Raw genomic sequence first — 27570 nt, forward strand, 5'->3', positions numbered from 1 at the left:
ATACACAAGTGTAGACCCCTGAAGGCCACTTGAATCAAGATAGAGCATGGCATGTTGGGATCTAGAGTCCTTGAGCTGCACCTCCGTATTAAAAATATAAGGGTGCTGCAATTTGTTCCATTTTATACACATGTGGCGTGGCTCTTAAGCTCATAGCAAGTTGCCAATGTGGTCCATAATTGGACAAAGTTAGGTGCCCTGATCTATAGTGGGAGCTATTAAAATCTTGATTTTTGCTACAATGCACTACTTCCTGGAATGGAATTTCTTGGAATAGGGAATACGGCAATGTTGTGGTGTAGAAAAAAAAAACCCTCAACTAAAATAATTTATCCTCCTGAGGCAAAGCAAACCCAAGAAGCCAATTCATATTAGACTATCAGTGCAGACAGGTAAGGAATTGCATGCTCCTATACTAACTTCTCATAATGTACACTATAGCAATGAAAAATGAGGGCAATACTAGAGGAGATCCGCTCTATCTGCATTTTGATTCCTTACAGAATATCCTTATAGATTCAAGGGCTGGAAGAGAGACTACAAAACAAACAAAACCCAATCACGCTTAATTGGGAGCTTCCCTCCTCTGCTCAATCTTAATAAATACATAGATTCTAAACAATGCTAAAGTGAAAAAGAAAATCACGAGGCATGTGCTGTTTTTCAAAAATGATACTAGGACTCTTGGTACATTATTGAGATGACTGAGCAAATAAAAATAGAATGGTCAGGGAGAGGGGGAATATTTAAAGGAGGATACGTAAGTGAACAAAACATGCAGCCCTGTTTGTGTCCATCTTCAGGGGAACACAAAGACGAAGAGGGACACCTCCAGAGATACACTCAGAAAACACTTCATGCCTGTGATAGAATCATAGAAATGTAGGCCTGAACAGGACCTCAAGAAGTCATCAAGTCCACCCCCTTGTGCAGAGGCATGACCAAGTAAATCTAGACTACCCCCAATATGTGTTTGTCCAACCTGTTTTTAAAAACTTCCAATGATGAGGACTTAAAAAGTTTCTCCTAATATCTAATCTAAATCTCCCTTGCTGAACTTTAAGCTCATTAATTCTTGTCCTACCTTCTGTGCACAGAGAACAATTGATCACCATCCTATTTATAACAGCCCTTAGCATATTTGAAGACTTATCAGATCCCCTCTCAGTCTTCTTTTCTCAAGATTAAACATTCCCAGTTTTTTTACTTTCCTCATAGATCAGGTTTTCTAAACCTTTTTTCATTTTTGTTGCTCTCCTCTGGACTCACTCCAGTTTGTCCACATCTTTTTCCTCCAGTTTTCATTCAGAACTAAACACAGTACACCAGCAGAGGCCTCACCAGTGCTAAGTAGAGTGGGACAATTTCCTCCCATGTCTTACATACAACACTCCTGTTAATATACCCCAGAATGATATTAGCCTTTTTTGCAGCTCCACCACTTGTTGACTCAAATTCAATTCGTGATCCATGATAACCTCCAAACCCTTTCCAGCAGTATTATCACCTAGCCATTTATTCCCTATTTTGTAGTTGTGCACGTGATTTTTCCCTTCCTAAGTGAAATACTTTTCATTTGTTGTTATTGAATTTCATTTTGTTGACATCAGACCAATTCTCCTTCCCCACTAAGTGGAGGGCCTACATGTTCCTTCATCTTTCTCTTGCTTCTGCTGTATTTAAAGAATCTCTTCTTATTGCCTTTTATGTCCCTTGCTAGGTGTACCTCATTTTGCGCCTTAGCCTCTCTGGTTTTGTCCCTACATGAAGCTATTCTTCTATACTCCTCCTTAGCCTTTTGTCCATGTTTCCACTTCTTGTAGGATTCCTTTTTGATTTTCAGGTCATTAAAGAACTCTTGATGGAGCCATATTGGTGTCTTACTGTTCTTCCTATCTTTCCTTCGCATTAGGATACTTTGCAGTTGTGCCTTTAATATTGTCCTTGCTAACGCTCCTGAACTCCTTTTCCCCATAGATTTTCTTCCATGGGACCTTACTTACCAGTTCTCTAAATTTGTGAAAGTCTGTTTTTTTGTAGTTCATTGTGATTATTCTGCTCACTCCTCCTTTTCTTTAGAATAATGAAATATATCATTTCAAGAACACTTTAATCCAAATTGCCTTCCACCTTCAGATTCACTACCAATTCCTCCCTGTTGTTCAGAGTCAAATCTAAAATGGCTGTCCAACTGGTGACTTCTTCAACTTTCTGGAACAAACTGATGTCCCCAATACATTTCAAAAACTTACTGGAAATTTTTGTGTTTCTGACAGATGTCTGGGTAGTTAAAGTCCACCAGTAGAATCGGATCTTGTGTTTTGGATATTTCTTTTATTTGTTCTAGAAATGCCTCATCTACATCCTCTTTCTGATTTGGTGGTTTATAGTAGATCCATATTATAATATCACCCCTATTTTTTTTACCCTTTTCATCTTTACCCAGAGACTTTCAACCTGTCTGCCTCCCACCTCCTTCTGGATCTCAGTTGCGGAAAGTGGAGGACCAACAACTTAATGACTAGGAGATGCCACTAGCCTGACCCCCCTCACAATGCCTGATACATGAGGTTCTATACAGGAACTGTTCTGGACATTGTAATGGGAGTGGGGAGTAGAATCCAAGGAAAGAGCAGAAGGAGGGCAGTCTCACAGTGGGTGACATGGATTGGTCATGGTATTTGAGCAATCAAGGATGAACAGTTTGGAGAGAGAAAGTGAGAAGTTCTGCTCTTCCTATCCACTACCTCATGATGTCCTTGCACAATCACTCCAATTACTCTGCACGCCCATCTCAGGCTGGAGCAATACCTGTGGCTTGTTGTTATACCCCATCATTGCCCAGCACTGCTTTCTGGTTTTATTACACAAGGCCCAGAATCTGTAGAACATACTTTTCTTGTTAACATTACTGGTTTCTACCATTACCTTTCTCCAATGGTTCTGTCCTGTACAAGGAACTACACCTGTTCTCAGAGTAGCAGCCGTGTTAGTCTGTATTCGCAAAAAGAAAAAGGAGTACTTGTGGCACCTTAGAGACTAACAAATTTATTAGAGCATAAGCTTTCGTGAGCTACAGCTCACTTCATCGGATGCATTTGGTGGAAAAAAAACAAATTTCCACCAAATGCATCCGATGAAGTGAGCTGTAGCTCACGAAAGCTTATGCTCTAATAAATTTGTTAGTCTCTAAGGTACCACAAGTACTCCTTTTCTTTTAACACCTGTTCTGTGAGAGACAGTGAGTGTGCCCTGCCCTGTCCTGTTTATGGTTTCACAGACAAGGACACCATGGCGGCAAGACAGGTATTTATTTGTAAGCCTCTGTGTCTAGCACCCAGGGATGTATTTTGGAAAACACATTGGGATGGGACAGTTTAAGCAGGGAAAACCCACTATGTTATCTCATTATTATGTCATGTTTGTAATCATTTTCCTATTTTACTTCCCAGTCATGTGTACTGTTGTTGAATTCATGTTTTTTCCCCTCTAGGTGCGCTGTTGTTAAGTGATGTCCAGATCTGTTAAGACCTTCTGCTCTAGGCCTCTCCATGCTGCCTAGTGTCTGACTCCCATCCCCCTTTTTCCTCTTCTTCCAGTGAAGTTCCAGGGGGCTTTATCACTCCACAGGAGTGGTAGGGAGAAATAAATGGATGCTGAAGAGACATGGGGAGGTAAGTGAATTTCCCAGGGCATGTTTTGGGAGGTGATTATGAGGGAAGTAGGTCAAGTCTATTTTTCTTAGTTAAGTCCCTGATCTGAGTGCACACTAACAGACTACTTTGATTATTCTCTGAATGCCCAGCCCTGCTTTGTGCACCCTCTTGAACAACAACAAGACACTTTTGCCTGCACTTCTCCTTTTTCTGCCCTCCCCCGAAGTCAAGAGCAAACAAAATCCTAATGATATCAATGAGAACAGGACTGGGCCCATAATTCCCAGTGAGAAATCTGTGAGAGATGGATTGGGCCTCAAACAGTCTACAACAAAATACTTCATAATGTGGCTTAATTACAGCCTATTTCTTTCATGTATAGCAGGTGCATGAGCTTCCTGTCAATGGAAGTTTTTAAGGACAGGCTAGACAAACACTTGTCAGGGATTGTTTAGGTATACTTAATCCTGCCTCAGTGTGGGGTGACCTCTTGAGGTCCTTTCCAGCCCCTACATTTCTATGATTCTATGAGATGCCAAGGAGATCTCATGGCACTGAAAGTTTGAACAAGCCACTTTTGACATAGAGGAAGGTGAACATTAGACAAGAATCAACATTACAAATCAGGGTAATTTTTAAATGATCTGTAACTGAAATGCCATTAAATAGATTTCCTCCAAACTTTGCAGAAATGTTTTTCTTTGCTTTCAGAGTAAGTCTGGCAATTCTCAAAGCAAAACCAATTTTCCAAGACAAAGTAATAAAGGGACTAAAACAAAGGGTTGCAATGGAAGATGGTAACAACCTTAACCAGAGTAACCATCAGGATAACAGTTACAAAGAGTTTCCCCTTATTAAAGCCAGTTCCAAGATAAGCTAACTGATATAAGCAACTTACATTTGGATCCTGAAGAAGACGCCCCACTAGACGTTGATCTCGATCCCCCTTTCATGGAAAAAACCCCTTTCCCTCTACGAGTTGCTGTCATGGTCACACGAGGGCGCTTCAATGGTATCACTGCACGAGGTGGTGGTGGGACACGACCGTGGTAATCAAACAATCTGAGAAAAAAAGAGAATAGTTTTACAAACCTTGAGATGTGGTTTCATGTCCTGGTGATCCTGTCAATTAAATTTTCATGTTATTTTTGAGGAAATTTCTCTTTCAAATCAATCACTTCATATCAGTCAAATTAGATTTCAAGGACCTCTGCACATTAAGTGCCATATTTGGATTTCAGTCACAGCCCAGTGTGCATAGCTCTCAGATTTTGTGTAATTAAATGAGGGATGCTTTATGGAGCTCTGTTATTTGCATCATGGAAAATCCATCTCCTGCTCTCTGCAGATCCACTGCATTTCATTGAGCACAAATAACTGCTACACATTTTGTCGTGATGACATTTTGGCTCCTTTATTACATGCATGGTTTGGATTTTAGTTTTCCAACTTCAGACTGCACACACATTAAAGGGGATGAACAGTCCTGAGACCAAACATTGCCTTAAAGAAATATAGTGCAACAGTGTCATGCTGCCAAATGATGGATTTCACCACCCATGCAATTGCGTAAGGGACATTTCACTGAGAGAGGTGTGCGTCTGTCAGAGGAAGGCATTAAAAGAGTGGAACCTGTCCAAGCCAGAGTGACATGTATTCTTCTAAATAAAAGATGGAACACTTTGAAACCACCAAAACTCCTGGGACTACTTTAATGGATGACCCTAGTGTGGGCCCTCTGCATTATGACAACTATGAAATCAAAAAATTCCCATTCAAGTAAATTAAAATACTCCCTAAGTCCCCACAATGGAGTGTTCCCCAACTAAATTCCTTGAATCCTAAACACAGTGGATCAATACCAGTTCACTATTCTGTGCACAAGTCAGGGGACAAGGGGAGAGAGATAAAAAGGTGACAGAAAGACTAGGAAACACATTTAGAACATAAAAGCTGTGGGCTAGGGAGGGGATAAAAAACTGGAGGATCTGGGCAGGGGGATTTCACCATCTCATTGATATTAACTTGCCCCTTCTTGCAAGTCCCCTTGCAGCTCTATGGTGATCGGTTTCTGTGGGTGTGAAGGGGCAGCAAGGGGTGGTGATGAGGAATAGGAAGGGACAGCAAAGGATGGTGGACACCAAACCATGGAAGGTCGGAGGTTTCCTGAATGCTGTAATGCCCCCTAGGCAGGGTTTGGGGGCTAGCTGCTGCTGCTAGGGGAGTCAGGCTGCCAAGGGCTCAGCGGGAGATAAAGGGAGTGGTCAGGAGGTAGAATGGAGACATAATTTACAAACAGTCCTGGTCTCTGGTGGATCTCAGCATATATGTAGGTTCTGTGCGCTGAACTTCCTTCCTGTTCCTCTGGGAGGTGAACACCAAATCCGATGGAACATTGAGGAGGAAAATCTGCTAATGAAAACTCAGTTTCCAGTCCTCTGTGCAGAAATAGCGGGGAAAGACATTTACTCTCTGTGTGCAGTGCTGTTATATAGTTCCTTCAAACTTTAGTAATAGCTAATAATAATATTTATATAGTGCTTCATTTTCAGAGCAAGGATGACACATCTCCTGTGACTGAGTTAGGTAAATATGTGGAAAGAGACACACAGAAAGAGTAAGGACTTGCTCAGGGTCAAATATCAAATCAGAACCAGACCCAGAATTAGAACTCAGGTCTCCTGATGTATGTTTTGCCTGATACATGCCTAATCCACTAGACCAGAGTGCCTTTACTTATCTATGCCTTAATTCCACAGTCATTTAATCCGGTTGTGTCATATTCTCTTATTACAACCCTGTGCCACATGCATTACAAAGTCCTTCAACTTAAGGTGAATATTCAATTCTCAACACAGTTAACTAACTGTATTTTCAGTTCATCACTGAAAAGTTAACACTGTTTTTAGTGTACATATGGTATGCTTTATTATCAATATGGCCCTACCAAATTAACGGTCCATTTTGATCAGTTTCACAGCCAGAGGGTTTTAAGATTGGTCAATTTCATGTTTTCAGCTAAGCCGTTTACATCTGAAATTTCATGGTGTTATAACTGTGGGGGTCCCAACCCAAAAGATATGCAGAAGTGGGTCTGATCTCCCCACGTTGCACTCCCCTAGAACTGCTATGCAAGGGAAGGACAAGTCCTGTCTCTCCTCAGCCCAGCAAGGACTGGCAGCTAGAAACCCCCTGACTGGGATTCTCCCCAATGGCTGGGACCCACTTCCACAAACCTCCTCCAGCTGCAGGAACATCTGGGGCTGAAGCTTCCTGAAGCAGGGGGAGGCACTCCGAGATGGGTCTGATCTCCCCCTGAAAGTGAGAGCAGCCATGCAGGGGGAGAACAAGTCCTCTCCCCCCCCAGCCCAGCCAGAACTTGAAGCCCCCTGGCTTGGGCACTCCCAGCAGCAAGGGAGAGATCAGATTTCATGGGGAAGGGCTTATTTCATGGTCCGTGACATGTCTTTCGCCACTGTGATTTTGGTAGGGCCCTAATTATAAATCATATGATTTGCCATATTGGATCCAACCAGTGCGTCACTATCCTGAGAGACGGTGACCAGTACACAAAGTTTCAACGGAGGTATAAGATATCCTGTAGTGGACCATTCTGTACCCAATGATTGGAAGATAGCTAATGTAACGCCATATTTAAAAAGGACTCTAGAAAGGTGATTCCGGCAATTAAAAATTGGTAAGTCTAACATTAGTACCGGGCAAATTAGTTGAAACACTAGTAAAGAATAAAATTATCAGACACATAGAACAACATAAATTGTTGGGCAAAAGTCAACATGGTTTCTGTAAAGAGAAATCGTGTCTTACTAATATATTAGAATTCAATGAAGGGGTCAACAAACATGTGGACAAGGGGGATCCAGGGGACATAGTGTACTTAGATTTCCAGAAAGCCTTTGACAAGGTCCCACACCAAAGCTCTTACATAAATTAAGTTGTCATGGGATAAGAGGGAAGATCGTTTTATAGATTGAGAACTGCTTAAAAGACAGGGAACGAAGGGTAGGAATAGATGGTAAATTTTCAGAATGGAGATGGGTAACTAGTGGTGTTCCCCAAGGACCAGTCCTATTCAACTTATTCATAAATGATCTGGAGAAAGGCGTAAAATAGTGAGGTAGCAAAGTTTGCAGATGATACTAAACTGCTCAAGATAGTTAAGACCAAAGCAGACTGTGAAGAACTTCATAAAGATCTCACCAAACTAAGTGATTGGGCAACAAAACGGCAAATGAAATTTAATGTGGATAAATGTAAAGTAATGCACACTGGAAAAAATAACCCCAACTATACATACAATATGATGGGGGCTAATTTAGCTACAAATAATCAGCAAAGAGATCTTGGAGTCATTGTGGATAGTTCTCTGAAGACGTCCATGCAGTGGCAATGGCAGTCAAAAAAGAAAACAGGATGTTAGGAATAATTAAAAAAGGGATAGAGAATAAGATGGAGAGTATCTTATTGCCCTTATATAAATCCATGGTACGCCCACATCTTGAATACTGCATACAGATGTGGTCTCCTCATCTCACAAAAGATATAATGGCATTAGAAAAGGTTCAGAGAAGGGCAACTAAAATGATTAGGGGTTTGGAACGGGTCCCATATGAGGAGAGATTAAAGAGACTAGGACTTTTCAGCTTGGAAAAGAGGCGATTAAGGGGGATATGATAGAGGTATATAAAATCATGAGTGATGTGGAGAAAGTGACTAAGGAAAAGTTATTTACTTGTTCCCATAATATAAGAACTGGGGGCCACCAAATGAAATGAATGGGCAGCAGGTTTAAAACAAATAAAAGGAAGTTCTTCTTCACATAGCGCACAGTCAACCTGTGGAACTCCTTGCCTGAGGAGATTCTGAAGGTTAGGACTATAAGAGGGTTTAAAAGAGAACTAGATAAATTCATGAAGGTTAAGTCCATTAATGGCTATTAGCCAGGATGAGTAAGGAATGGTGTCCCTAGCCTCTCTTTGTCAGAGGGTGGAGATGGATGACAGGAGAGAGATCACTTGATCATTACCTGTTAGGTTCACTCCCTCTGGGGTACCTGGCATTGGTCACTGTCGGCAGACAGGATACTGGGCTGGATGGACCTTTGGTCTGACCCAGTATGGCCATTCTTATGTTCTTAGAATTACCTGTCCACACTGGAATTTTCTACCTAACCTCCCACAGTTAGTATTTGAGTGTGACACAGAGGCTCTTTGGCAAAGGATCCCCCCTGTTCTTTGCAAACAACTCTCACCTCAGACCTGACAAACTCACTACATCAAACATGTCTTGCAGGACATTTATCCATGAAGAATAAGGTCTACAGAAAGCTAACTTGTCAAGATTCATAATCATTGTGAGATGTATGTATGGGTAATATTTAAGGAAGAATGTAATTATATTGCAAATATGCTTTATGGACTTGGAGTAAAAGTTAGTCACCAGATCATATGCCTAGGTGATGGCCCATTCAAGCAGGAGGGATTGTCGCTCTGCCCTGGTTAGCCGGTAGTGTAATGTAAGGCTCAGTTGTCTAGCCTTCCTCCATCCCAAGACTAGGAATGGAAAACCATCAGAGACAACCACAAACAACTGAAACCTCCCGAAGGTAAAAAAAAGGAACATTACAACAGACAATCACCCTGTCTATGAATAAAGATAAAAGATTCTTTTGGTTTCACATAGGGTGGGGAAACCCTGTATCCTGTCACTGAGGAGACATCTTGGGGAGCAGAGATGTTCTCAAGAAAAATTGGATCCTGGCTCCTGTGAAGCTGGCCAGCTCTGTAACAGACTGAAATTTGGAGTGGAAAACCTATTATTAGATAAGAAAGGAACTCTTAATAAGAGTAGACCCAGCTTTGCTTTTTATGATTTTGTTTTGTATCATAACCATTTGTTTCCACCACTCTCTCTTGTTTCTAGTTAACTCTCCATTCTTTCTTAAATAAGCCTTTTTATTAAAAGTGAAAAGAAAAGGAGGACTTGTGGCACCTTAGAGACTAACAAATTTATTTGAACATAAGCTTTCATGAGCTACAGCTCACTTCATCGGATGCTCAAATAAATTTGTTAGTCTCTAAGGTGCCACAAGTCCTCCTTTTCTTTTTGCAGATACAGACTAACACAGCTGCTACTCTGAAACCTTTATTAAAAGTGGTGATTGTTATACAGGAGTGGGGTTTAAGTTTAAATTGGAGTACACTGCTCCTCTGGGGGAAAAAGATCTGGGATTTCTGTGAGTAACCATTGTCAGGAACTGGATACCACCTGAATCAAAGGGACTTGAGTATACCTGTTGTTAACCTGCAAGGCAAAGACAGGGTTGGAATAGCCCAGAGGAGAGCACTTTAGTGATTAATAGCCTGGTTGTGTTAGGAAGCTAACTAAGCAAGACCATAGACTGTCTTCTTGCTCTTGTATTAAGAGAAATAGTAAATAGGAGTGCCCAATTCTATACCATGCTTTCTCTCTCTACTACTCACTATTTTGTATACCTCTATCACCTCCCCTCTCGATCATCTTTTCTCTAAATTACACACTCCCAATCTTTTCAATCTGTCTTCATATGTAATTTATTTCTTACTCTAATTATTCTTGTTGCCCTTGTATTACACCTAGATTACTGAATCCTAAGGTAGGCTGTAGGGTTGCAGAACTCACATAGCTTTCATGCTTGGGGACAATCAGTCACAAAAAAGTTCTTTGTGAAATGCTTGTACCATCATAACAACTCCGATGAAGAAATTCAGAGCAAGAAGCCAGGGAAGGTGAAAACACCACGAATGAACCTCTCTTAGGATGAGGTCACTATACTATTACCAGGGTCTGATAAAGTGGGAGTATGATGAGGTGCTGGCTCACAGTTCCAGGTGTCTACCATCTTCAGTGCTGCCTGAGGTGTTAGGGTCATTGAGTAAGGGATGCAAAACAAAGGGCCACAAAGGAACCTGCAGAGGTGGCCTATTGGAGGAAATTTCTTTGTTTCTAAAATGCTTCCAAATATAGATTTACAGGACACATTATCACTTCATTTGTTTTCCCCCTAAAATTTCAGGCCCTGTTCTGTCCCTGCTATGGTCCCTTTGCCCTGAATAAAGGGGTTCCCCTGCTGGCATAGTGCTGGCAAAGCAGCCCCACACTACTCTCCTCTGCAGCCCCTAGTGTAGGTATGTGCTGGAGGCAGGCTTATAAATAGGAGGGAAGAGGTATGGTAAAAGAGCACTGTACTCTGGCTATTGTTGGCCCCAGAGTGTCCAACAGGCAGCTACGCTAGGTAGTACTTGGAGTAACACTTGGTGCTGCTCTGACTCACACCAAGGGATGGGGAGACCCTTGATCAAGAAAGAATGTGTAGGGCACAAAGGTGGCATTAAGACCGCCCCACTCACTGTTGGTCTGTTCTTCCTGTAAGGTGCTATAAAAAAAATGGCCCTCCTCTGTTCTGCATACCCTATCTGAATCTATACCTTTGCAGTCACTGCAGAATAGTATATGCAAATGATTACATGATGGCAGATCTCTTCAACTTTCTCGAGAGAGGCCTGAAAGAACACATTTCTCAGGAGATATTTCACAAATATAAACATCAAGCCAAACACTTTCTCAAACCCTCATACTTAAAGAACTTCCATACCTGCAATGTATCCCAGTGAAATCATACTGGGGAAGAACTCTGCAGGGATAAGAAACCATAGACTTTTCCTTTTGTATCCTTTAATTTTTCAATAAAGGAAAAGCTCAAAAAAGAGCTTTCAGACAGTCAGGACACCAACAGAACTGCTTAACGTGAAGAAATGGGAGGACCCGGGGAGCGGAGGAGATGAATCTTCAAGGTTTTCTGTAAATCTCATCCTATATTGAGTCTATTTCTAGAGAGTTTTTCCCCAAAATGCAATTAAATATGAATATTGTGTAAAATTAAAACCAAAACCTTCTCTAGGTAAATTATGTGACAGCATTATAAATAAATAGTGAAAATTTTGTAGGATCTATAGAAATAAAATCACACATACCGATTGTAGAAATCATCCCTGTAGTAATCATAATCAAAGACATAACCTCTGTGGAAAGAACACAACAAGCAATAATGAACTGGCATATAGAAAAATTACTTTCATTAAAATATTTGTGGTATTATTGTAATATTAATTTATTTTCACAGTAAAAAAACATTTGAAGACTGTTTCCAGCCCCCCAAATTTCTATAATTGTTAATCCATGAAAAGGATTTAGCAAGGTTATTTCTAAATCTGAAATGATGATATTTTGCATACTACCAATCTTTGGTACTTTTGGGAATGTGAATTATTATTAACAGCCCCTACATAGCAATGAAAGAAGCTGGCAGTGCATATGGAAAGAAATTAATACAGCATAACAGCTCGGTGATTAAATGACTATTTAATTCTTAGGGCTCAAATGAGGCAAGGACTCCAAATCTGTGGCCTTCCTCTTCCCTCTTTCTGTGTTCATCTAGGTTATCCAGTGGGAGAGTCAAAAAGGCCTGTAATTAAGAACAACAGGCAGGGGATGAAAACATTTGGCTCATGAGAACATGAGATGATGGGACTGTTGCTGCCTGAGCCTTCTAACTGAAAAAACCGTAAACATGTACAAGGAGAAAGAGAAGCGATCCTAGGAAAACAGATGATGTATCTTACAAACACTAACTTCTCCCTGAGGTTTGTTTCCATGACGTTCCTTTAGGTTTTGAAAGGGAAATGCATGCCACTTTGAAACAGATGGGAAGAAACTGTCTGGAGTAAGGAGACATCAAGGCAAATAAATGCAGGTGGGAACTGGAAAGGCCTAAAGAACAACCATGTTTGATATGGGAAGTGCAAAGTCAATTTAGCATGGTCATTCCTGAGTATCCCAGTCACAATAATCACCTCTTGCCACTGTAGCGAGTTTCAGTAATGAAGTCTATCACAGTGGCCAAAAAAAAAAAAGAAGGCTGAAGAGCTGTAAAAGGTCTGCACACAACAAAATGAGCTGCAGGGGATTTTTTACTCTCCCAGCTACTGCAGGTAGTCGACCAAGGTCAGGGAAGACAAAACACACATTGCTTCAGATGCCTGAGAGGATAAACTATTACAAGTAAGTGGGGGTGAAACTCATTATGAAATGAGCCAGGAGCATAAGAATAAAAGAGAAGAAGATACAGAAATTATCAAAGGAAAAATTAGAAGATTTAGACAAGAAACTAGAAAAGAAAAAGGAGAGAGGGCAGGATTTAGAAAGGATGAAGAAATAGAAGAAAATGTGTGCAGAAAAAAACAACAATGAAAACATACAACAGTAAGTGTCTTATCAGGGATGGCTCTTCCCCATGACAGGATAATATGTTTTGGACAATCCTTGTTTGCAGAGCTGATGAGGGGGAAAAACAAACAAACAAAAACTCCGATTTTTTCCTTCAACATTTAATTTTGAAGTTTTTGCAAATAACCCGTTTTTTAAAATATTTCTCTGTGTGTGCAATTTAACTGAAAATGTTTGGCTTTTCCTTCCTATGCCCCGCTTCTTTCTTTTTCTTTTTTTTTTTCTTTTGTAAGGCCCAGAGCTAGGAAGGTGAAAAGGGAAAAGAAACTGTCTTTTAGGAGAAAGGGGAAAAAGCTAGCTCTGACAGGTGTAATTTAGATAGATTATAATGTCACCCCAATGCAGTTCTGTACCAACATTTTGTTATATTGTTTGGGGGGACTGTTTGTGTGCTGGTTTGGGGAAATATATTAAATGATGAATGCAACTGTATTTATGAAAGGGGTCAGAAATCACAAAAGATATACCCTGGAGAAGGTGCGTCACCCTGAGCGAACACGCTGTGAACTTAGGTTGAGTATTAAGCCCCAAATAGCTCAAAAGGAGTGGGTGTTCTGTCTTAGAAAGGGTCTTGTCTGCATAGAAGTCTTGTTTTGTTCTGGGTTTTCCACCCAGGGACTCAGGGCCCTGTGTGAAGCTGCTGTGTGTACCAGCAGCCATGCAGATGTTGTAGATTTCACTGAACCAGACCTTGGAAGTAGCAGGTCTGACTGAGCTGACTGCGGATCCAGACCTGGCAAGCACTGGTTGGAATTGGATCAGATGTCATGGGACTGAAGCAGACAGGCTGAACAGAACCAGCACCTGGCACCCATTTGACAACTCCTGAGTCTAATTGCGAGTGAGTTTAGGTGGGTGAGGGTTGTGTTGTGAATAAAGAATTCTGATCCCCAACAAATTGGTTAATTAATAAGGGAGACTTGGGGGTTGCCCAGGCTCCTCACACTGTTTAGGTTTTATAATTTCATTTTATTATATAAATAGATGTTCATTTTGTTTTCCCCAAATAAAAAGTATCTGTGGTTTCATATTCCTAAATACTCCTGGTGAGTGCTTGTGAATGGGGAAGAAACACCTATAAAGTTTATGGATGTACATGTGAGTGTATGTCACATGTTATATTCCTAAAACATGGGAGTGGATAAGTTTTTAAGCTGGAGGCTCCATCCAAACATTTTAGATAGGATCCTCAGACATATGTTTGTACCTGGTCCTTGTTGCTGCTAATGACACCTAGCAAAGGGCTAGACTCCATCCTCCCCCTTCTTCCATTTTGCCTCTGAAAAGGGGGATAATGGCAGGAAAAGGAGGAAACAAAGGGGGGAATAAAGTGAAAGCCTGAAACAATGAAAACCGAAACCCAAAACATACCAGGAGCTCATGCCATGAAATATTCACTCAACCCTAAGGAAAGCCCATACACGAGGACTCCTCAGTTTCCTTGTGCAACACAGGGCCAAGTTCCAAGGAGTCTTTCTCTGTGAGGCAACTACAGGTGAGGGGAGAAAGGGTGTGTGGTGAAGGCAGAGGCTCCATGAGCAGAACTTGCATGCTGGCCAAAAACCCTATAAAAAGGAGAGCTCAGCAAGCCATAGCAGTGGCCATAATCTAACTGTAAAAGTGCCCCACAACCTGAATATGGGTTGAGGGTAGATTTCCTTCTCCTTAGCCCTTGTGATGGATGGCCTTCTGTGGAAATTTATTCAGGCTTTGTACAGAGACCTAAGCCCCACCTTTTACCCATTGTTAGGCAAAACAGCAGCTGTTGGTTTTGCTACTGAATGCCAACAGATGTCATCGTTATTTACAATACAGCTAATGCTTATCATTTTAATATGTTTTACAAGTACTTTGCTGTGGGTAGGGATCACACTGTTTAAGCTTTCCTTTGCAATCAAAGCAAACTACCCTGTAAGGCAGGGATCCGCAAACTTTGGCTCATGGCCCGTCAGGGAAATCTGCTAGAGGGCTGGGATGGTTTGTTTATCTGCAGCGTCCGCAGGTTCGGTCGATCGCAGCTCCCGCTGGCTGTGGTTCGCCGTTCCAGGCCAATGGCCGAGGGATTAAATTGCTAATTTTTGTTGGTTATTGCCTGAGCTCTTAGTTTTTCTGTTTTTTTAAAAAAACCTGTTTAATTATATCAAAAGATTTTTATACTGTCACACTCTGGTCTTACTGTCCAAAATACCACGTTGGTTGTAATTATCTTTTATTGGGTCCAAAATTTCAACAACTGCAGTAAAATCAGACAGAAAGGGGGAGTGCAATTTTTTCTCTAGTTTTAATCTTCATCCTGAGAAACACCAGCAGTTGACTAAAAAAGTAGAGGCGTTCTCCAAAATATCTCTAAAATGGGGTAGATAAATGCATTTGGAAAGATAACAGTTACTGACAATAGTTTCTTTAAGGCTCAGTCCTGCTGAGGTGCCTGCCCTGCATTCTTACAAGTTACCAAGTGTCCTCAATTCCTCCTGAAGTAACGGTGGGGTAAGAAGAAGCCCTGCCTCTTGCAGGATGGACTCCCCTGTACATTCCATTTGATAGGCTACCCAAGGTTACCTATTTCCGTGTCAAGACTGTTTTGTGTATTGTGAGTGAAACAGAAGGCTCATTCAAGGCCCTTCATGCTAACTAAATCCTACGGCACTGGTGCGTGGAGAAGAGCAGGATCTGTACAGGAGGTGTATGCATACCCTGCAAGTTGTGGTGAAGGAGGCTCTACTCTGGTAGTAGACAAATAAGCAGAGAAGGGCCATTGGAATGGAGCAAAGGAGGCCTTTTGATCTACACATCTGGCAACTGAGTAGCTGCAATCACTGGCATACCGGGTATAGGCAATTGCAGCTGGTACTTCACTCCCTAGGCTGGAACAGTGGACATAGAGAGGCTACAATGCAGCTCTTCGGTCAATCCCCAGAAGAAGGGAATGAATTGCATTTCCCACCCCTTCCTTCCCCCCACAACTTGTCATTAGTTTCCTGGAGAAAGCTTGTTTAATTGAGACTTTGTACAGGGAGCTATGAATGCCATATTATTAAATCCCATGTATTAAAAATGTATAGTAGTAATACAGTTACGCAAAAAATTCTCTGGCACTTTAGGTGTGACATCTATGTGCTATCATCCTCTGTTCTTTGTGGGACATTTCTGTGCACAGACTTAGTCTGCTATCCCATCTCAGAAATGAGGCTCCTCAGCCCACCTGCCCTTAGTCCAAGGACTGGTGCTGACCCCCAAGATATTCAGCTACTTAAACGCACCCCATCACAGAACTCTACCAAAGATGTGAAGCTTCTGGTATACAGTGTAAAGCTACTCTCAAGGGCATACAGAAACTGAAGCATAAAACACACACTTTGTCCAGAGTCTAACACATGAATGCTCTTTTCCTTAATCACATAGAGCTCAGGAGAGTATGGATCAGACAAAACAATAAATGTCTTAAACTGCTATGTCCTCACTAGCTTGCCCTTCCTTTGTGAGTCCTTGGGGACCATCTGGGTGCAAAGAAAGCAGGCAGGCAGGCAAGGTGTCCTCAATTCATGCAGAGTGTTACATGTGGGGTGACCTCTCTCCCTCATGAAGTCCCTTCCCCAGTTTGAGACTTTGCTCTCTCCTGCCCCATGCTTGCTCTTTCTGTCTGGCTTCCTCCATTCCTGCGTATCTTGCTATTTAAACTCCTCCTGGCCACCTTTGTTCTGTCTTTTGAATAATTTTCCACAGCTCCTTCCTTCCTCCATCACTTCAGAGGAGTCAGCTACACTGGTTTTCTAACGATGCCACTCACCATCCTTTAGGTGTTTGCACTGAATAGGGTCCTTGAGACTGAAGCACCACCCCACTGTATCTCTGCCTGGTGTGCTCCTGCTACAGCATCTGTCAGTGATGATGGATCCACATACATATAAGCACTCATTATACAGAAGTTTTTCATAATACCACTTCACACTATCAATCAGAATTCATAAGTTATAGTGACATAGCCTCAGATCATTACCGTAAGTTTTTAGCCCTGGTGGTTGTCGATAAGAGACTGAAAATATGAACCACCTGTACCTGAAAAGGCTCAAAAATAAAGAATCCAAAATGTGTCATTTAAACAATCTCATGATCTCAAGTCAATGTCATGATTTTGGCGGGGGGAGCTAATTCATGATTTTTCAATGCTTGACAACACTGTAATAATGAGATGAGACTGTAAAGGACCAATATATTCCCCCCCCACCTACAGCCTTAATTGCTCACACTTTTCCAAGCCAACAGTCAGTCACAATGATTTAGTCACTGCTACACTGCAGAACATGGAGCTGCAAATTAGCAGATGATCATTGGCCCAGAGATCAAGGTGACTGCAGGGCTCTTAACCTCTTGAGAGTTATTCCCTAGCAACCAATCTGTGTTACAGATGCTGCAGGAATCCACTTGTACTGTCTAGTTTCCCAAATATACAGCACGCTGGAAACAGAGAGAGGTTTAAACAATCCTGTGGACTAGTTGAATCAGCAGTTTCATAATGGCATTGAAAACTGGCTAATAACCTACCCACAAACATACGCCATCTCTGCAACATTAACAACAGCACTGTGTGCATGAAGCTACTAACAAAATGAAAAACACAGTAAAACACCCTGTAATGCTCACTCTGAGCCAAAAGAAAACTCATCAGTGAAAAAGTAAGATGAATTCCTGTTAAGCTCAACATCACTAAAAAAAAAAAAAATCCTGCTGGAATTGGTTGTGTGCTGCTGGAGATGCTGTATTTTTAAACCACATTTCACCTTAAATTCTGTAGTCTTTAAGAATAAAGGATTCCCGTAGATTTTCACAGGTATAATTTTGAACATAGGCACATGACAGTTGAGTATCAAGAGTTCTATGTGTTTCAGTCAAGAAAATGCAAAATTGTGCATTTCTATGTACCTTTGAATTAAATTTATTAATTATTAAGCTCTTATTTATGTTAGGACATTGCTTTTTTTGTGATCAACATTCTGTGGCAGCAAAACGTTTTATAAACTTTTATAAACCAAGGATCAAATTCTGCTCTCATTTACTTTAAAACTTAGGTTTCAGAGTAGTAGCCATGTTAGTCTGTATTTGCAAAAAGAAAAGGAGTACTTGTGGCACCTTAGAGACTAACAAATTTATTAGAGCATAAGCTTTCGTGAGCTACAGCTCACTTCATGATCTGATGCATCCGATGAAGTGAACTGTAGCTCACGAAAGCTTATGCTCTAATAAATTTGTTAGTCTCTAAGGTGCCACAAGTACTCCTTTTCTTTTTAAAACTTAGACAACTCAATTGACTTCAGTGGAGTAATGGAGAGCAGAATTTGTTTTCAGTATTTTTATTGCAGTAAGAGATTGATGTGATTTACCCTGTAGCTAATATCTCTTTTGCTTTCTTCAATACAGATTCAGATTTATTTGTAAATTGTAAATGTTTATAAACCAGGCACAATGCATCTTAATAGAATTGACAGCACTATTACCACTAACTCCATCAATTGCTCCTTTGTTGTCAACGCTTGATAAAAATATTCAATACTAAAGCAATATTCTTTCAGTCCAACTCTCTTTAGGAAGTACTTGTCAACACAATGATTTAAACTAGTAATCCAGTCATTTGTAAAATCATTTCTCCTCTCACATAGAACGATTGCAAAAAATGTATCCTTTTAATACAAACGGGATTGAGCCTAAGTTAAACTGATATCTAAATATTAAAAATTGCAGTCAAAAATTTAAAGTTGGGGAACTGTTTGACCTATGTAGGGAATTAACAATGGGATATGGAGCCTTTCACCTCTAAACTGTCAGGCTGAATCCATGTTAGGCTGGTAGTTATTAAAAGCCAGTGTCACCTGATTGATTTTCTGTGGTCTATTTGAAATAAATTGGAGATCTCAGTCCAGTTCTTAGTGGACAGGAGTCCACATCCCACAAAAACAACTATACAATTGGCACTAATTAGCATATTAATTGACAAGCTCACCACTGAGGCCAAAGACGGAAGGAGCAGGGGGACTCAACTACCATCTCTACAATAGAGATGCTCCCATTTAGGTCAGGGTTGAGACACATTGGGAGAAACTTATTTTGCAGCCCATGCTACATCTGTTCTGGGGATAATCCGATGAAGTGAGCTGTAGCTCACGAAAGCTTATGCTCTAATAAATTTGTTAGTCTCTAAGGTGCCACAAGTACTCCTTTTCTTTTTGCGAATACAGACTAATACGGCTGCTACTCTGAAGTCTTTAGAGTCTGATTTTTGCTGACATACTTACTGTCAAGGGACAAATATCATTAGTGATTTCTCAGACTAACATGTTCTGGAGGGTTTCTCAGAAACCAGAAAGTGCCAGAGGATAAAAAGGAATTATAGAAAATGTAAGTTTTAACTTATTTCTGTGGTGTAGTTCACCTTTTCAAGTAGGCAAGGGCCCCCACCCCGTTTTCCCTCCCAGTCAAAATGCTTGAAGATGGTAAAGTTTCAAATTAGCTGATTACCTGCAAATTTCAATTACTGGTCAATTTTAATTGTGTTTGTGCACATTTAGGCAAATCAAAGGGTCCAACATGTAAATACTGATCTGTGTGTATAAAATTAAGGCAGGAAAGACCCATGTCATCATTTCAAAGGTTCTAACATTTCTCTGTAGGTCTGGATTAGGAAAAGAAGGAAGGGAACATTTAGAAGGACTGGAAGGCAAATTCTTACAAAGGAAATTGACAAGATCAGCATGGTTTGTTTAGAGATCAGAAAGGAACACGCTTTCTTGAGATACAGTCATTTACATAGACTATTTCTGATTTCTGTGGGAAAATCAAAAGGATTTCTTGAAAGTCCAACACACAGGAACTGCACCCTGACTGTAATAATAAAGCTAATTTCTCTCTTGCCTTCACATTTGTAGGCACAATTCAGTCAATTCTACCTTTTAAATAAACAGCTGCTATAACAAGCCATGTATATAATTAATAAGGGCCTGATTCCGGCACTCAGAAAAGTGAAAGGGAGTTTCCTCATTAACTTCATAGGAGCTGGTTTGGACCAGAGGCTGTATGTACTGTTAGGAAATATTTGTACTCCACATTCAAAAACACATTCACAAGATGAAAGTAGTTTGCCACTAAAATGTGATTGGGGAAATCCTGAGCCTGGTGACCAGCATGAATAGTGAACAAGCCACTTAGGCCCCATTTTTCAAAGTGGAATATGTAACATTAGGCCCTTCCCTGGGATTTGTGAGGATTAGTCTAAGCTTGTAAAGCACACTGAGGGATAGATTCTCCCCAGCAGAGGAACACCTCTCGGGGCAACAGGGGATATCAAGGACATCAGGGATAAGGCTCTCTGATTCTAAGAAACAACTGGCCCTGTTGTCAGAGCAACATAGGGTGCATGAGAGGTGCAAAAGGATCTCTAATGGAAATGTAGCCCAAGGAATGTCACATACTGCATCAGTGCTAAGTATTATTATTGTTCCTGCTCAAAAATCTCTGTTGTGCATGTGTGCACAATGCATTTGACTGTGGTTGGTTCAATGCTTTTAGAAACCAAATGCTGCATCATTACTTTTCTAGTTCAAGAATCCTAAATAAATCTACTTACTGTTTCCATGTATTTCTGCCCCGGTAAATTTTTTTTTTGTCATCTGATGTAATCTCCAATTTCTTACATTTTCCCCAAGAGAACTTTAGACCAAAGAATGAAAAAGTTTTCTACCTTACCGTTTCCCAAGGTGTCCTTTAATTGTATAGAGCAAGTGAGGCCAGCCTTGATGCCACGACAGTATTTTTTTTAGCTCAAGGGTAATGAGCTTCCGCCCCTTAAAAATCTGTTCTGAATTCAATGTATTCAGGATACTCCTATCAAACTGTACACATACATGATTGATTATCCAATTTATTGGTAATATTGTACATGTCACAAGAGTGCCATTTAACTCAGTTTGACAAGTGCAGGAGAGTGTCATCAACAAGTATAGGGATAAATGATGGGTTTAAGCTTTTCAAATGTTGCTATAGCATTTCACTGAATGGCAGATTGATAAATTAAATTAAATTGCAGCATGATTCCTGAAAGAATAACCACTTTAGATTACAAAAATAAAGCTCTGGAAACTTTATATACTCTCAAGAGAGGTAGCCTGAGGAGCAATGAATGCAACAACAAAAAAAGCACAGTACATAAAGGATTCATTAATTACAAGGTGACAATTTCAGAGTTATAAAAACAAAACAACAACAACAACAACAAATTCAAGGGCTGGCTCTTTCTTCCTTTACGCAGAGTCATAAAATGCTGGCGCTAGCCCATTGAAATTAAGTGGGCTTGATTTTGATCTGTTAGACAGTATTTACACCAGTGTAAATCTGTTGACTTTGATGGAATGACTTCTGATTTAAACCAACATAATGGAGAATGGAAACAGGCCTATTATTGCTGGACAATCAAAAGATAATTTGGTTGCCCAGTATTTTATCCTATTCTTCATCACTTGTTTTTTCAAAAGTGTAGTTGGTAAGCAGCATACAAAATATCAATATTTATCAACAGATAACTCCGGGCAATAATTGAAATACTATATCTATGTCCTACTCTAAGAATAAGGAAACACTATTTTATCTCTGACTCACTGTATAGTAACTATTGGAAAATGCTGACATTTTAATGGCAACCACTGTACCTGTCAACTTCTCATAAAGCCAAATTCGTATAGGAAGTGGGAGAAGAGTCTCCCGTATAAAAGAATGCTTCCATATTGTGGAGAAGGATGTGCTGCTTCACTTTTTTCACAAACAAGAAGTGGTAGGAGAGAAAGAAGACAGGAGGCAAATAGAAGAAAACAAAAAGGAAAAAAAAAGAGGGAAATTACTTACTTTTACCCCCGGCTCAGTAGCCTTTCTTCTTTTCTATTCCCAGCATGCATGCTTTGTCCAACTACCTTATATTCTTGAGCACTCACACTGTTTTGTAAAGATAAGTTATCTGCTCACCACTTGCATTGGGTAATTGATATAGTCAACATTTTCTACCTGATATGGTTGTACAGATAGAGCTTGAGACTCCAAATGTACTGAGCGCTTTGTTTCCATTCTTCAAATCATTTAAGCACCTCATGAGTTATCCCTTCTACAAAGAGACCAGTTAAAAGGTGGGCCTGGATAAAGAAAAAGAAGCCAACATGGATTGCCCACGCTATGTCTATGAGTGAGTGAAGATGATCATTCACGGTAGTTGTGTCAGACATAAAAAAGAAAGCATCCATAAAAATGCTCTCTCTCTCCAACCCTATTGATAAGTCTATCATCTAGGCCTTCATCAATCTCCTGTCCTGATTATTGTAACAACCTTCTTTCAGGCCTCTCTGACATACAAGTTGCCCCAAGCTTGTCCATACAAAATGCAGCTGCCAAGATCTTCCTTAGGACCAACTTCTGTTGGTGAGAGAGACAAACTTTCAAACTTACACAGAGCTCTTCTTCAGGTCTGGGAAATATACTCAGAGTGTCAAAGCTAAATACAAGGTGGAACAGAATGTTTAGCTTAAGTAGTTAAGAAATATTTCAAGGGACCATTCAAGGTTAAGTGGCAAGTTAACACCTCTCCAGTCAGAAAGAGAAAGGGGAAAAAAAGCTGGGATGGGGGTTAGTGGGTTGTATAGATTGCTATAATAAGCCATAAATCCAGGCTCTCTGTTCAGCCCATGTTTTTTAGTATCTAGCATAAATTATTAATTTAAGTTCCCAGACTTAAAAAGCCCTGGGCTGCAGGGAGCCCCGGGCCCTTTAAAGTGCCAGCCTGGGGAAGCTGGTCCAATCCAGCATGGTGTACTGGTTCTTGCTGGACTTACTTTCGGCTTACTTTCACCTCTGCCTGAGATATATCAATTATAATTTCATCATCTGTACAGATGACATAAACTCCCTCATAGATTTCCACTACAACTTCAACAACCACCACCCACCCTTTAAACTCTCTTTAGAACATTCCTACATTAGCATGAACTTCCTGGACACCATAATCAGCTTCAGCAATGGAACCCTGCAGACAACTATACACAAAAACCCCAAAGATCACCACACCTATCTTCAAAGATCCAGTAATCAGCCCAAACACTAAGAAATCTGTTATCTACAGCCAGATACCACAGAATATGCTCCAAGGAGAAAGTCTGAATATAGTGGGGCAACTGCCCCATTCCTGGGGAACAAGGATTAAAAGCAGCCCTGGAGAGGGCTGCGGCTGTGAAAGGCTAGGCTAATTGGGAAAGCAGCCACAGATGGGGCTGTGAAGTGAAGTGAAGTGAAGTGAAGTGAAGTGGTGTGGTGTGGTGCTAGGGAGCTCGAGCTTGGTAAACCCTCAGGCTGCAGACCTTGAAGGACTACAAAAGGTACTGGGGCAGAGGGGCAGCCTGGGGATAGGCAAAGGCAGCAGATCCTAGTCCCTTGCCAATAATGAGTAGCCATAATAGACTGCAGTCTGCCCCAGTGAAAGGGGGCTAGATGATCATTGGCAGTAGCCTCTGAGGCAAGGTGGGATTAGAGGGTTGGGGGTTCCCTTGGGAGGGGAGACCCAGAGTGTGGGGGTACTGCTGGGGCAGAACCCCAAGGAAAAGGGCACTGGTGTCTGGGAAGGACATGGGGGCCTGAGGCAGGTGAGACACCGGCCAGCAGAGGGCTCTCTGAGGCTGGAAAAGAGCTAATTCCCAGATGACCAGCAGGAGGCACCACGCCGGTGACGCTTCGCTATGCTACACTGGGATATACACCTTTTTAAATAGCCTTCACCAAACAAGGACACCCCACCAGAGAAGTAGCTGCATCAGAGAATGGGCCACAAAATACCCTGAGAGAACCTGCTTCAATACAGAAAAAATCCCTTCCAATTAGCACACCTCTAGTTGTCATGTGACATGCCACACTGGAACCCATACAGGGTATTATCAAACAATTACAACCACTGCTCGATGGAGACCACATCCTGAAAGATCTTTCTTGAACCCCCTCTTCTGGCCTTGGCAACACCCCAAGCCTGTAAAGCCCATAATCAGAAACAAGCTCCACACAAACCAGGATGCACCAACTCAAAGCAACGCCAGTTCCTGCAAGAACAGATGCAAAACCTGTAGACATATCTCAACTATGATAATGATATAATGATTAACACACCCCACACATTTCAAGATCCATGGGTCCTGCACATGCCTATCACAACATGTGATGTTCCTCATCTAGTGCACTACATGCTCGAATAACAACTATGTGGGTGAAAAAATAGTCACTACACTCTCGAATGATCTCACACAGAAAAATGATAAAAGACAAAAACGCCATATCACCTCTAGGTGAACACTTTTCACAAAGCGATAACTCTATATCTGACTTCTCAGTCCTCATCCTCGAAGGAAACCTGCACAACACCTTCAAAAGTTGAGTGCTGGAGCTTAAATTCATAACTTTGCTAGATACTGAAAATCATGGACTGAATAGGAAGGACACTGGACCTATGGCTTATTATAACAATCTATAACCACTTACATCCCTCTCCCCAGCCCTTTTTTCCCCCCTTTCCCCTCTATGACTGGAGAAGTGTTAGCAGGCCCTTCACCTTGAATGGTCCCTTGGAATATGTATGCAGTGGTGTTGTAGCTGTGCTAGTCCCAGGATATTACAGGTGGGTGAGGTTATATCTTTTATTGGACTAAATTCTGTTGGTGAGAGAGACAAGCTTCTGCGCTTACAATAAACGTATCCTGTGTTAACTACTGATGCTAAACAATTGGTTTCACCTTGCATTTAGCTGTGACGCTCTGAGTACCTTTCACAGACCTGAAGAAGAGCTCTGTGCACGTTTGAAAGTTTGTCTCCCTCGGCAACAGAAGTTGGTCCAATAAAAATATTGCCTCACCCACCTTGTCTTTCTAATATCCTGGGACCAACATGGCTACATCACCACTGCATCTGAGATCTTCCTTGACTATCAGTGTTACAATGTCATCCCTCCTTCTGAAAACTTCCACTGGCTCCCACTCTTCTATCCCATCAAACCTTCTTGTTACTGCATTCAAATCCCCGCATTAAGCTTCCCCTATGTACTTATTTTTTTCACATGAATAATCTTTGTGTTGTCCTTCAATATATTGTAAATCTATATTGTCTAATTCCCATGTAACTGCTTGTGGTAGGGACTAAACGTATATATGATTTATACAACAATGAAGTAATTAATGATGCTTAATAAGTAATGAATAATAAATAATAGTAACCACATTCCATTCCCAGCTACCTCTGTGTAAATCCAGAATAACTTGTTGAAGTCAATGGCCCAGATCCTGTTATTTATCTGAGCGTAAATTGGCATTATCTCCAATTCCTTCAATGGATTTTCTCTAATTCTACATTGGTATAACTGAGAGCAGATTTTGGCCCAATATTCTCAGCTGGAGGTGACATGTGGCACTAGAATATAGCAACATTCTGTGAAATGAAACATTCCATTGGGATACTGGCCTTTTTGCTAGTCTGTACATACACTAGCAGATATATGTGTCAGCACTGCTAAGCAACATACCCAGTACATTAAGCTCCAATGAAGCAGTAAAATAGACACACCTGTTGTTTTAGCAAAATACTCATGGGGAAAAATATTTAATTATATTTTCCTATACTTCTTATCCCTTAAGAACATAATACTAATGCACTTTTATAATGTGCTTTATTCAACAGCTTTTATATCTAGTAATATTTTAATAAATATTTTCTTCTATTTTAATATAGAATTCATAAATGGTATCCGAGTATACAGTGTTACCTGCTCCAGAAAAAGTGAAGATATGTCCATGATCGTTAAATGCTAATAAATTCAATCCCACAATTGGAAAGACACATTTGTAATTGTTGTTAACTGAGATACATTAATCATCATGTTTCTAAGACAATCAGCCCTTCCTTGCCTGAGAAACATAAAATTACATTACATTTATAAACTGCAAACTATTGCTTGAGAAAATTAATGTACTAATAAGAATATGACACCACAAATAAATATTTAGAGAAGTTTTCATTTACAATGTTTATATCACTACAGGTCAACCACACTATACTTCAGCAGTACAAAAATATCTTAGAGTAAATTTGCTTTTGTATAGTCTATTAATTAAGCTATTATAATAATTTACTTCTCGGTTTTGCCTATAGCATACTGTCCTATAATCCACAATACTCTGTGAAGGAATTGAAACTCTTAAAGTCTCTCTCTCTCTTTGTATATGCTTGCTGATCTTACCTCTAGTATTATCTGTTTTCTCCCCAGAAAAAACACATTACCATTACTCATCAATATTGGATTTACATGGTTGTGAAGTTATTTTTCTATGAATGCTTTACACAGCACGACAGTTTTATAGCCTATAAAGTATCAGACAGAACATGAAATATGTCTACCTATTGATGCCTAGATAAGGTCTGGTTGAAACCAAATGGCATTTGAGCACAGATATAAAGTATGATTATGTTTAATATTTTCTATTGACTATACAGGAGAGCTTCATTTTGCAAGGAAACAAAGCTTAACACAATACCCAGCAACTACTTCTATCAGTACAGTAGAGACAGGAACAGTTTGACTCAGTATGATGCAAAGGATCTGTGTTAATGAAGTCTAATTCTTTCTGCTGCACTGACTTCAGCATCCCAAAAGCTGCAATTTCATTTCTCCTGCTCTAGATCATCCAGTAACACAAAGTTCAATAGCACTGGTCAAATTATTAGTTTCAAATAAATTATCCAACTAATTTAGCCCTTCTTTCTGTCTATGATTCGATCCTGGTTTCTGTGAAAGTATTCACTATTCCTAGATATTTGACAAATAGTTCATGTGAACACATTTCAGCCTCTAGGTTGTTTGTGCACTTTTGATTGTTTTGTATTTGTTATTTATAGGGTGTGTGTGGTTTGGAAATCTAACTGTGGTTTTTGCTCCCTAATTAGATGATAGGAGAATAATGAAGAGCAACTGGCACTACTCCAGTAGGAAGACTTTGACAAATAATTACTAATTCTAAAACTCATGAAAATGTTGGGATTCACCAATACTTTCAGAAATTAGTTGGTATTAGTCTGAATAATATGATGCCATGAGTAGCCTTGGAATGAACTTGCCCCATTTAGTTCTTAAAATACCTTCACCTCTTTTTAGAATGATTCAACCAATTCTAAAACCCAGCTTCACTAGAACTAGGCCTTGGCTAACTTTAACTTTAAATAATGTAATGAATGAGGATGGGCTTAATGGTCTGTAGTCACTAAAGAGTATCTGCTGGTGATACCAGAGATAAAAGGCAGAGGTGTCCAGAAAAAATGATCTGTTTTCTGCATTCTGCCTGTCCCCTAGAGGATTGATCCTGTGTCCCTTAATTACTCATGTGAGTAAGGGCTATCGGATCCCTGTGATGAAGCTGAGGAACCTCACACCAGAAAAAAAGGGTAAAAGAGAGCCACCCATCTGTACCTACAGCCAATGCCAGGACTGGAGGGAGAAGAAAAGGAAAGAACCTGGCTC

At 40.5% G+C, this 27570-nt stretch overlaps 1 protein-coding gene across 14 annotated transcripts in view; it reads right to left on the minus strand.

Annotated features, from left to right (window-relative positions):
• Positions 1–27570, minus strand: part of RALYL (RALY RNA binding protein like) — a 629175-nt gene that overhangs the window by 38047 nt on the left and 563558 nt on the right. For 12 of the 14 annotated variants that reach the window (XM_038392746.2, XM_043507669.1, XM_043507668.1 and 9 more), the window contains 2 exons: positions 11690–11737; positions 4555–4718 (listed from right to left, as the gene is read on the minus strand). In XM_038392746.2, the coding sequence (XP_038248674.1) occupies positions 4555–4718; positions 11690–11737 (212 nt within the window). The remainder of the gene's footprint in view (positions 1–4554; positions 4719–11689; positions 11738–27570) is intronic. The other 2 variants (XM_043507667.1, XM_043507670.1) reach the window with 1 other exon arrangement.

This window comes from Dermochelys coriacea, chromosome 2 (genome assembly GCF_009764565.3).
Source record: "Dermochelys coriacea isolate rDerCor1 chromosome 2, rDerCor1.pri.v4, whole genome shotgun sequence".
In the NCBI taxonomy this organism is placed as follows: domain Eukaryota; kingdom Metazoa; phylum Chordata; order Testudines; family Dermochelyidae; genus Dermochelys; species Dermochelys coriacea.